Source organism: Propithecus coquereli, unplaced genomic scaffold (assembly GCF_000956105.1).
Source record: "Propithecus coquereli isolate 6110/MARCELLA unplaced genomic scaffold, Pcoq_1.0 Scaffold27, whole genome shotgun sequence".
Classification (NCBI taxonomy): domain Eukaryota; kingdom Metazoa; phylum Chordata; class Mammalia; order Primates; family Indriidae; genus Propithecus; species Propithecus coquereli.
This window is the reverse complement of record NW_012148285.1, coordinates 5,577,062-5,589,634: the sequence shown is the minus strand read 5'-3', so window position 1 is coordinate 5,589,634 and position 12,573 is coordinate 5,577,062. Positions and strand designations below refer to the sequence as shown.

Below are 12,573 nucleotides of genomic sequence, written 5' to 3'. Positions count from 1 at the left end.
ACAGACAGACAGACAGACAGACACACCCTTTATATATACTGGCTGAATTGACTAAGGAAATGGGTGGGATATAGCTTCATACTAGAATATGCATCTTAATCTAGAAGAGAAAAAAACTAAGTGTATGTTGCAAAGAAGCCAGCTAACTGCAAACAGCCCGGACCTAAAAGCCATAAAGCAGCAAGGAAACCTCTGCAATGCATCTTAGGGATGTGCAGATGACCTTTATGCTCAGTCCCACCGCGCAGCCTCAGAGGCCCCTCTGGCTACCACTGGAGAAGGAGAGATCCCCGAGTTGGTCACTGCTACAAAATACTAATTAATTGAGCTTGCCACTCTGAATACCCTTGCTTAAGAGAGCGACAAGTAAAGATTCTTATTGTAAAAAAAACCTAGTTTTTGTTATGCCTTTCTATGGGATAACAGGATTAGTTATTAATTGTTCTTTTCTTTAAAACTGTTATATCGAAGGATGTTTATTTTGTTTAATACTGCAATGAACCTATGTTTTCAACGATGGAAGGGGCAGATTAAAATATAACATAATTAAACAGCAGAGTATTGTGGGGTCATTAACATATTTTCATAAAGAGCATATGGCATGATAATAAATGAAAACAGTAGGATGACTAATGTGTGGGTAATACTGACTGATGATATAATTTAAAAGTCAAGGATGTTGGACACATTCTATGGTTTCCATAATTATTATAAATTTTCACTTTAAACCTAGAAAACAGTATAATTATATACAGTTGAAGTGATATTGCCACTTTATATTTTTAATAATAAAGTTGATCCTTTAAATCAGAGACGGGCACACTTTTTCTGAAAAGAGCCAGATTGTTAATATTTTAGGCCTTATGGGCCACCTATGTCTCTAGCACATATTCTTCTTTGTTTTTGTTTTGTTCGTTTTGTTTTCACAATCCTTGGAAAATCTAAAAACCATTCTTAATTCGCAAGCCTCATAAAACGAGCCCTGGGATGGGTTTGGCAAGAACCCCTGCTTTAGATGGTTTCATTTTCTCTGTTTACTTTGGCTATTTTATTGTGCAGAGTTTGTGAAATAGTTCCATGTTTGATACGTAAGACACACGCTTTCCCCAAATCACTTCATAATAGCTGTACCAATTTAAACTAGCCCTTTTTTGGAGTTAATTTATTCGCTTCTGTAAAGAAAGCTGAAATATAAATAGGTCATATGATCACATAGAGCCATACTGTCCAACATGGTAACCACTAGCCTCATGTGGCTAATTAAGGTAACATCAATTAAAATAAAATCAAAGCAATGCCTCCATCCCATCGGCACTGCACTGGACAGAGCAGATAAAGAAGGTTTCACCCTGGACAGTTCCATAGGACAACAACATTAGAGAAAAAAATAATATAATACCCTAGGACTCAACCCTATGGTACATCAACTCTCCTTCAGAAAATGACATTTATAGAGGAGAAATGAGGGCAGGTAAAGGAAACAATGATGGGAGGTAGAGTCGAAAGGACCCAGAAAAGCAGCTGAAAGTTGAATAATTTCCCCAGGTTCAAAAAACAAATCTACCACATCCTGGCTGTGTGATCCTGGGTAAATTAATCCACTTCTCGGTAGCATCTACTTCCTCAACTGCAAAGCAAACATCACAGTACCTACCTGGTGCGGGTTTCAAGAGGAATAAACAAGGCTGCACATGTGAAAATGTGTAGTGGCATTAATACTTTTAGGAGATATGTGCACACACATATACATTGGCCCCAATGGGACAATTTTCATAAATTCAGAAAGAACTACTTCTTGCCAGTGTGGTTAGATTCTGGCTTCTTGGGGGCACAGAAATATACCTTGCATTTAATTAACGCCAGAACTGTCCTTGATGATTACACTCTGGTTGGGAGAAATAACTGGCTGTCCCAGCCTCCTGAATGTCAGAAACCTCAGGTTTGTCATCTCGTTCCATATTTGCCTGCTGGTAACCCTTGCCCCACCGAGAGGAGTTTGGTGTGTCTCACTCAGCCTCACGCTTAGCGAATTGAGAAGCTGGATTTTGGCCTGGTGATGAGGATTCTCCTCTGTCTCTCAGCCTCTTGACAGCCGTGAGCCTGGTACCTCTGCTTCCCTCCCTACTCCCTTCTCCTGCTGGTCCCCAAAACACCCACATTTCCCTGCAGGGCCCCCAGACTCACTTCTGAGCACTGACCCTACAGAGGACTCATTTGGCAGTTCTGGGAATTTCACAGGACTTACACACGTATAAAATAGGTGACAAAGTCTTGGCTGTGGCTGAGAGACTCTCTGAGGAGGGGCAAACCATCTGGGACAACCTGGTGGAATCAGCTGGAGCTTTAATTCTTCCACCTGCTCTGGGAACTGGGACAGGGATGGGGCACTCTCCACCCTGGAGCATCCATCCCAGGCAGAGGAAACTTTGGTTCTTCCATATCAACACTGTGATCTACTTTCCATATTAATTTTTGGTCTCCTTCCAACAGCAAATGACAGCTGTACTTACATATGTCAACGTGCCCCCACTTCTTAAAAGACATTTTTTATTACTGTTCACCCCCCAACCTAGTTAAACGGGGGAGAACCCCATTCTTCTCTCTCCTCCTCCTCATTGAAATCATACAGCAAAAGACAGAACAGCTTTGCAAACAAGTCACTAGCTGCAGGCTAGTTATATTTTCAATAGCGAGACAGTTGTGCCCAAGACTAGCCACCAAGCATCTTTGGCTAGGCTAGGGTTGCCTTTTGGATGGCCTGCATGGATTATTTAAATTATTTTTAAATTAATTTGCAAAGCTATGATAAAAGGCTATAGCTGTAGCTTTCCACCCTCCCACCACCCTTCCATCAACCCCACGCCCACAATCCTGACAGGTCTAACGAGGAATGGCTAGGACATCTGGGAAGTGAGGATTCAGACGTGAATGGTCATGAGCAGAGGGTTTCAGATGCTAAGGCAACAGGGAAACAGAGACATGCTTATGGACGTCAACTTCACCTCGTAGAGGGCCACAAGCGAGGGTGGGGTGGAGGGAGGGGAAGAGAACTTACATGGCAGGGAAGGTGACTGGACTCAGGTTTATGTCACAAAACAAAAAGAGCCACGACAGTGGGCTTACTTGCGGAAGTATATACAAGTGAACTGGGGGCACTGTACATGGAGGATCCCTCCTGGTTTGCCTGGCACAACAGGACCGTGCCTACGAAAGAGAGAGAGAGACGGTATCTGGTTTGGGAACAGGCACACTACACCTGAGTGATCACGCGAACGAGAAAGGCAGAGAAATGAAAACACAGCCACATTCCCGAGCGCACGACGGGGACACCCGAGGAAGCCCCCTGCCTTAGCCGAGGGAATCAGGGGAAGCCCACCCCCCGGCCCACCAAGCACATGTCATGACTTTCACGTGGGGTTGAGTAGCGGAGGCTGGCTGCCCCAGGGCCCGGATTCAGATCAGGAACAGAAGCAGCATGGCACACTGAAAAGGGAACTTGGGGAACGTCAGAGAGAACTAGATAGTATGCCTGACTCAACACCACTTTGCTGTGTGATCTTGGGAAGTCGCTGTACCTCTCTGTGCCTCAGCATTGTCATCTGGAAAACAGGGGTAAATATACCTACCTCCAAAAAGGGTTGTGAATTGTATGGCTGGAGATGCCCCCAAGGCAGGGGCTGGCACATAATAACCACTCCATGGAGAGCATATGCACTGACAGGTTAAGAGAAAATGTTTCCTCCCCTGTACTTTTAGTCTTTCCAAATTTGTTCTTCAGAGGAAGAACAGAAGGCAGGGAAGAGATAAATGCAACTTTTGCCATCCCTGGGACCCACCCTGGACCCACGCTGGGTTCAACAGCCTTTGGCTTCTGCGCTTCTGGTTTCTTCCCGAAAGCTCTCCGCCTTCCAGCTGCAGAGGTTGCTTAACTAGCCCTGCAGACTGCGGCTGCCTGGCAGTGATGACTCCTCTGGATCTAAAGCAGAGGGCACTGGGCTCATCCTTGCAATGTGGAATTTTACAGTGGCAAGTAACAGTGAAGTCCTGAGATCCCTCCTCAATCTGTGACACGTTTTGAATCACCACCCGCTCCAGGGATGACCAGGATCAGGAACCTTCAGGGTATCAATTCTACCCCCCTGCTGCCACAAAACTCAAACTCAAGGGCTTTGAAAAGGACCAGAGAGACTTTGGAGGACTTTGAAGCCCATTACCAGTGATGGAAATGTCTCCCTGCAGTTTCTGGTCACTTCCCTGGCTGGGAAAGGTCATCCCCCCGCCATTGCCACCACTGGAAAGCAATCACCCATGAAACGAAGCATGACTTGCAAGTGCACCCCCAGGAACAGGAACGGCAAACTTTTCTACGTCCTTGCAGACTTGCCCTAGGGCATAATTCCACTGTCCTTTTGTATCCTCCACAAGATCGACTGAAGTGTGGCTGAAACTTCAAAAGTGAGTGGGGTTCCAGCAAATAGAGGGACTACACTGTGACACGACTCTACCGATGTCCTCTCCTGACCTGCACTCCACCCTCAGGTACTGAGCCAAACAGATGGATCACGTGAGGAGGTCTGAAAAGCCTTCCCCAAATTCCTCTTCCACCCTCTGTTCCCTGTGCTTTTCTAGATTAGTACTTTATTTGCAGGTAAAACAAAGATTCTATTAAAATTCCTAACCCATCTCACCCTTCCCCTATCATCAGGTCTGACAACTCTACTCTTCTACAAGAAAAAGTCATTCACGGACAGACTTCTACCTGAAGGAACGGTCCCTGGTCCTTCTCACATTTGCTCTAGTATCCCAAGCTCATAGCTGGAGAAGAGCCACCCAACCCTAAAATATCCCCGGACTAAGGGTGAAATTAATGGACCTTCTCTTGGTAGTAAACACATTAAGAGTCTAGATGGGCCTCCGTCAGGATCAACCTTTGCTAAACTGATAGTTCTTTTTCTTCTTCACTTAAAAACAGTTTATCACAACATATAAGATGAGCCTTGACATGGTCTAATTTCTCCGGAGTAGGTATTTCCAGTTTTAGCAGGTAACTGGCATAGTAATGGAGATTAATAGCAAACAAACCAAAGCCTAGATGACAGAGGCTGGGATCTAAAACCAACCAATGGGAGGCAAGCTACCCCACAAAAGATACGCAGTACCCCCTGCAATGAGTACTCTTTATCACTAAGTACTCATGTGACTCTGTAGAGGTCATCTGCATGCTTTTGCTCATTGCTAGAAATCTTAGAGAGAAATTAATATTCCTATAGAATATGCAGAGAACTACCAAGTCAGCGTCTTGTAGGGTGGGACCCCGGCAGGTGGATTTTGAGACAGCCCTCCAACTGTTCTCTCCTGCCCACCCCTGGTTAAAAAACATGTTTGAAATAAGATCTGAAGTTTCTTGGGGTACTTACGTTTCAAAGGAAAAAAATATCTAACTGTAGCAAAAACACATCCAGAAGGACATTTCAGTATTGTACAGTTAAAACCCTTGGGCCAATTTTCAATATCTTCAATGCAATTTATGGAATTCCACTGGGACACAACACAGATTCCATCTAGAAAGCTAAACTCTGGCAGGGCATAATGAAGCTTCCCTAATTTTTCTTATCCTGTGGATCCTAAGAAACTGAAGGAACTCATTTGGATGCTTTCTTATAGCAAAACAAAAAAGAAAAAAAATCTTTATGCAATGATTTTGACCTTTGTAAAACAAAATCTATGCCTTTACAGGACTTGGTTTTTATTTTCCCTAAAAACATCCTTCAATTTAATTTGTAAATACTTACTGTGCATTCCCTTAGTACTTTGTGACCTTTTCTTAAAAGGAAGCTTTGAATTCAACAAAAGCATACAATACTATAACCTCTACGCTTTTTGGGGGCATGGACAGGTAATGTGGGTTTCTTCTAAAAAGTCAGTCAAATAGATAATAGGGTAAATACAGCAGTATGAAGAGTACTTGCAAGGTCAGTCAAAGCACTTCCCAATACAGCATCAACATAGCTTTTCAATGAGTCCCCTGAATTGGGTCTTCTGTCTTCCCCCAGCCCCCCACATAGACCACCCAGCTCAAACTACCATGAACTATCATCTGTAACCATGGTGACATCCTGCACTTCTTAGACTTCTATATCTTTGCTTATTAAATGCCTTAAAATTTAAGGATGGCAAGTAGGTTCAATTGATACCAGTCTCTACTCATCCCTTAGCCAGGGTAGACATTATCAATTTCAATATGATCCTTTCTTATTGGCCTGGAATCCTCAGAATCATTCTCAACACAGCTACTAGGCAATTACTATCATTTGTTAGAGTAGGTGAAGGGGATGAAACCTCCCTCCCATTCCTGCTCTTAGTGTTAGGTTAAACCATATGAAATGGACATTTTTATGTCAAATAGGGTTGAATACTGGCAATTTTATGTGGTTCAACTTAAAAAAAAAAAAAAGTGGCTTCCCCTATCTCCCTTCTGTACGGTTTGAAAGTGACCTCCTCTCCCCCAAGTCCCCAGGTTAGAATTAATTACTCTCTCGTATGCTCCTATCATACATTTAAAAAACGTCTCCCTGGTAGATCCTTTGTCATGCTGTATTACAATTTTCTATTTACATATTGGTCTTCTTAGCTACACAAGCTCCCTGGGGCAGAGCCAAATCATACTCATCTTTTTATCCTCAGCACCTGGCAAAATACCTGGTCCTTGGAGGGATTAATGAATAGTATTGAATTATAATACATCTTTAAAGAACTCTCCCTTTCTATTTTCTTTGCTAAAGATAGTGCTTGAATTTCCAACCAACCCTTCTTGAGGGTGCCTCCTTCTGCGTGCTGTTTCCAGCTGGAAGGATGCATGCCGAAAGTTCACATATATTTACAAGCTACCTCTAAGATAGTCACTCTGTTGTCTCGTTTCCTGGTTCTTTTAAGGTTGACTCATCCACTTTAACATGAAACCTGGGCGGCCTAGCGATCCATTTCCTGGACTGCTGATGACTCTATCAGCAACTGGCAGAGACCGGGCTCCACGTGGCAGACCTCAATCTCGAAATAATCAAAGCCTCTCCCAAAGCCTGACAGACTCACTTGCTTACAGTGCAACAATCACCCACATCCCACATTCTGGCAAGATGTCCACACAGCCACTCTCAAGCAGGATCTGGAATCCTCCAGCTGGGAAAGAGGAAACTTGGGTCAGTGTCTTAGATGGAGCAGCAAAACCCTTTCTGCCTCACCTGGAGACTCCCTGCAGTGTAGGGGATCATTTCTGGCCCCTGAAGGCACAGGGAGAAGCTAGAAGGGACATTCCTTATCACAGATAGGAAGGAGGAAGTGTCTAACTTTTCTACTCTGCTCCCAACCCTGAGGAAATTGGACTCAAACGAACAATGGTGCAGGTTCACACCTCCGTGCCTTTGCACTGGCTGTTTGTTCTCCCGGAAGCCCTTTTCCCTCACCCTGGACAACTCCCTTTTGGACTCGGCTCTGGTTTTTCCTTCTCCCAGAACCTGGGGGTCTATTTCTCTCCACCTGACCAGTCAGCTTCCTTCCTCTGCTTCTCTAGATTATGTTGTAATAATCTATTTAATCTATGTCTTCCCCACTGAAGCGACTGATTGCAAGAGGTTGGGAATCATATCTTCCTGATCTTCCCATCCCCATGGTTCCAGGAGGGCTAAGAGGCAGGAAGCAGCAGGAGAGAGAAATGAGAGGGTTTCTGACAGGCAGCTGAGTCACCCTTTCAAGAAAGAAAATTAGAATGGAGGACGGGAAGGAGGAATAGAGAGAGTGTTTCGCATGTCTGCCCCTTCTGTTTTAGTATCAGATGGGTACAGGTGAAGCTGGCACACTGGTGAAGAGCTAAGCTCTTTCCTGCATAATTTCTGGATTCGAAAAAAAGAAAAAAAAGGCAAAGGAACATTCCAATTGCCTGCCAAGTTGGAGTGGCCGATTTGTTTCATTAGTCCCAAGATTACAATGGACTAGGAAAATCGGAGAAGGATGCTCTCATCTCTATGAAAATGCGAAAAACAAACAAAGACAGAAAGAACAATAACAAAACTTGACAAAGTATCTAAAATCCAATGGAGATTCTGGGGCACCTATTTGGGAAGGTTCTGTGTGTGGCATGTGTTGTTTGTACCCCTACACACCTCTACTCTGTGCTGGCCCTGCGTCACATGAAAACGGAGCTCTCTGCTGGGGTCTGGCTTTCCTGCTGTTACTCTACCTAGGAAAGGAGCTGGGAAGAGGGCTGAGGGGATAACACTACAGGACAGTGGCTGAGTGAGTGCAAGAGGCCTTTCTCTAGCTCTCAGCTAGGAAAAGATGGGGCTCTGATACCATCACTCATTCAGCCGGTGTTTACCGGCATCTACCACATACCAGGCACTGTGCTGGGCTCTGGGGCACATTTGCTGAACTCCCTGTGCTTTTCAAAACAATAAGATGCTGTCTTTTTTAGTATTAATATGCCCAGGAACAAATATATCCAAGAAAAGGAATAAAGGAATGATTCTAAATATCAACCCTTCACGATTAGTTACATGGCTGAGATAAATAAAATTAAAAAGTTATTTTAGAATAATTTTTATTAGCTATAACCTTTATGGCTTTGGCAAAAAAAAATTATTCCATACTTCTGCTATAGATTGCTGTGCTAACTTTAAAAAGATCAGCAGTAATAGTAATCAATGCTAGAAATAACATTTTGACTTTATATAGAAAAGAAAAAAAGTTTTATGCAATATTTGCCAAAGAATGTTTACACTGCATCTGTTGCTTCTTAATAAGAGAGGTCTGATAGTAATTGTCCTTCTTCACAGGTGGAAAAAAAGAGGAACAGAACAACCATGGCTTTTTCTAAAAGTCTTATTATCAACCAGAGACAAATGCTATAGGAAAAACAAGCTATTTGGGTTCCTAATCCATTATTCACTTTATCAATGACTCCTTCCTGCTGCATTATAGAATAATTTTTAAATCTTTTTTAAAAAACAGAATAAAAATAGGAAGATGGTCATGACCGAGAGAACTATGAATTGGTAAGAAATAGACACTTTGCTGAAACAGAAACCCACACACTCCTATCTTATCGGAGCTGTACTTTAAGAAACGGGCTGGCGGTGACCCAGGGTTCTCAATCCCTGGTTGTTTCCCCAAATCACCTGCATTTGCAAAATTTCTTGGAGACCTTGTTCAACGTAGGCTTCTGGACCCCTACCCTGGTATCTATGATTCTGCAGGTCTGGAGTGGAGTTTAGAATCCCATGCAATGAAGGGACCCACCTATGCTTTGAGAAATGCTGAAGAGTTAAGTTACCCAAATCTCAAGGCTGTGAATTTCTGCCCTTCCTTAAGTTGGAAGTCTCCAAACCATTGTGAGAGTTTAGGAATCACCTTGAGAGAAGATGCAATGGTCAACCTTCCAGGCTCCACACCTAAAGAATCTGATTCCGCTGTTCAGAAATTTACATTTCTCATCAGAGACCGGAACATCCTACTGTTTTATGGGTGTGCCCTTTGAGAAACCCAGGCCTAAGGCTGTCTCCGCATATTTAGGAGAAAAGCAATTCTGCAGACAGAGAGGTAGAATCTATTTATTTGTTGTCCTTACTATTTTTTTTCATTGATGGATTGTGTCTTTGCTTTGCAGCATTCTAAACAAAAATAGTAATTCACTTCTAGCCCGAGCTACTCTCTTGAATTCTCCGGAAGCACACTGGTAAAGACAGAACACAACATCACCAATTGCATAATCCTAGAGCGGTCACTCTTGGTCCCCCATCAGAAGACGACACGCATTCCTGCCCTACTGTTCTGGGCTGAATTGAAAAATCCATGTGTTGAAGTCCTAACGCCCCAGTACCTCAGAATGTGACTTTATTTGGAGAGAGGGTATTTAAATGAAGTCCTATGGGTGGGTCCTAATCCAATATGACTAGTGTCCTTTTAAGAGGAGGAGATTAGGACACAGTCTCAGATGCAAGATCATGTGAAGATGCAGAGAAAAGATGGCCCAGCCAAGGAGAGAGGACTCAGAAGAAACCACCCCTGCTCATACCCTGATCTAGGACTTCTAGACTCTAGAATTGTGAGAAATAAATTTCTATTGTTTAAGACACCTAGTCTGTAGTACTTTGTTAAGGCAGCCCCAGCAAACGAATACACCTATCTCATAACAAACCCCGCCTCGAGGATGGTAGAGGCATTAGGCATGAGGGTCCCCTGTGAACTGTCCCACAAACCTCAAACTTCTGTCAGACTCAGAAGCCTGGGAGGTCGCTATGAGAACCCTGCCAGTGGAGGTTACTGCTTCCAATTGATAAATCTATCCAAAATGTATCCAGAGCCCCAGTGGGCTGAGAATTCTTTTGCAGTTACGCATTTTTGAACATCAGACTAGCGCCGAGCTAATCCATGTAAGAATATTTTCGTGGTTAATCCCTAATGCTTTTATGCCAGCCAGAAAGACGAGCTTCTCTGAAATGTTACAGTAGAGTTTTAAGCACAGGGATATTTCCATTTAGGCACAGATGTTATTAAAAAAAAAATGTTGTATGTATGTTTAGTTCTTATAAATCAAATCGTGTTTTAATTGTACCAAGGGATTTCCATAATTAAAGGAGCCCTGAAGCAAATCAGTCTATAGTGCAAGTAATCCCTCACTCCAGTTTATTTTTGTAAGTTTTGGTTTTCATGATATTCCAAAAGAAATATCTCAGTTCTTGTTTTTTATTTATTCTTTCACTTTTTATTTTAACATGACTTCAGACTGTACTGAAAAGTTGCAAGAACAGTACAAAGAATTTCTGTACAACTTTCTCCCTGATTATTTATTATGTAAAAATTTTAATGACTCACTTGAACTTTTCGCTTATTCTCCTGCCTCCAAAATTTAGGCTAATAGTGGCTTTGACAGAAAATATTTAATTAACTCAAGATGATAATAAACATAACAATTCCGAAAATTTTTTACTAAAGACCTGAGAACTTCTAGGCAACCCTCACAACCTTCACTTGGATAGTCACCTACTCCTAACAATGCTATAAGACATACCATTATTGCACCCATGTAACAGACTAGGGTATTGAGACATAGAGAACTTTAGGATCTTGCCTAAGGTCAAATAGATCTTGTGGTGCTGAGTGTAAATCATACCAACTAGATTCCTGGACCCATGGTTTTTAAAATAATCTGCATCGGGTGCTGGCAAACTATAGCCTTTTGGCTAAATCCTGCTCACCGCCTATTTTTGTATGGCCTGTGAACGAAGAATAGCTTTTACATTTTTAAATGGTTGGAAAAAAATCAATAGAATAACATTTGGTGACCAATGAAAATTATATGAAACTCAACTTTGTTTGTATAAATAAAGTTTTATTGGAACACATTCATTTACGTGTTGTGTATGGCTCCTTTTCTGCTACAGTGACAGAGCTGACGAGTTGCTACAGAGACCTTATGGCCTGCAAGGGCTAAAATTTTTGCTATCTGGCTCTTTACAGACAAAGTTTGCTGACCAATGTTCCAATGTCCCCTCACCGTTTGGAACAATACTAATAGGAATTGTCTTTTAGCGCACCATTAGCCCTTCTCCAGGGAGCTGGCACTAAATATTTTGGAGAGCATAATAATTCATTTTATTTGGAGGGTTTATAATTCATTTTACCAATATTTATCCCCAAATTAATTTTATTTCAGTTTTGCTAAAAACAACTAAAATTTTTTGAAGACATGTTTCCAAAAATTATCTGCTCAAAATTTCTTTTGAATTCATTGTTGTTCAAAACAAAACAATCAGAAAAACTGTTCCAGAGGGTATTTGTAGAGGTCTAGCAATTCAGCCACAACAAAGACAATGGAAATAAGTTTTATCTCCTAATGTGTTTGTCTTTCAAGGTCATGAATGTCAACATACAGATAAGGCTATACTGGGGCCTTGTTTATAAAACTCCATGCTCTGAGTCACCTGCAGACTCTTAAATGCAGACTCTTATCTAGTAGGTCTGGGGTTGGGCCTGAGATTTTGCATTTCTAGTAAACTTCTGGGGGACACTATGCGGTGACAACTGTGAACTGCTAGGGTCTACATAAGCAGCCTCAAGGACAGTGAATGCTAATGAGAGTGCCCATGAAGGTGGCACTGGGTTTCAGGTACTGTACCAGGTATGCTCTCCATGTAGTATAATTTTTTTTTTCCTTAACAAACCCAAAAAGAAATTAATGCTCAGAGAGAAAAAACAAATATAAGAAAACTCTGAAATTTGAGCCAGCGTTGTCTGACTCCAAAGCTCAGACTCCGGAAGTTACATCTGCTCATCAATGGTGACACTTGTTCCCAAGTTGATTAAACACACTCTCCCACACGGGGGATGATCAACATCCACTATTCCCATTTCGGCTAAGCCGCATCTAAGAATTCTGAAGCTGCCTTTTCTGGCTGGAACACCTGACTCTTCCAAGCTAAAGATTTTAGCTAGAACCTCCTGATCATGTTTAAAAATCTGCAAAAGGGTTTAAATCCAATTAAGAAAGCCTCTGGGCAGAATGTACCTTCTATAGATAAA

The 12,573-nt window shown here is 42.3% G+C and overlaps 1 protein-coding gene across 7 annotated transcripts in view; it reads right to left on the bottom strand.

Annotated features, from left to right (window-relative positions):
- Nucleotides 1-12,573, bottom strand: part of RBFOX1 (RNA binding protein, fox-1 homolog (C. elegans) 1) — a 1,551,452-nt gene that overhangs the window by 71,615 nt on the left and 1,467,264 nt on the right. For 6 of the 7 annotated variants that reach the window (XM_012647564.1, XM_012647562.1, XM_012647567.1 and 3 more), the window contains one exon: nt 3,124-3,204. The exons of the other annotated variant lie outside the window; for it this stretch is intronic. In XM_012647564.1, coding sequence (XP_012503018.1) covers nt 3,124-3,204 — 81 coding nt within the window. The remainder of the gene's footprint in view (nt 1-3,123; nt 3,205-12,573) is intronic. 7 annotated transcript variants of the gene reach the window in all.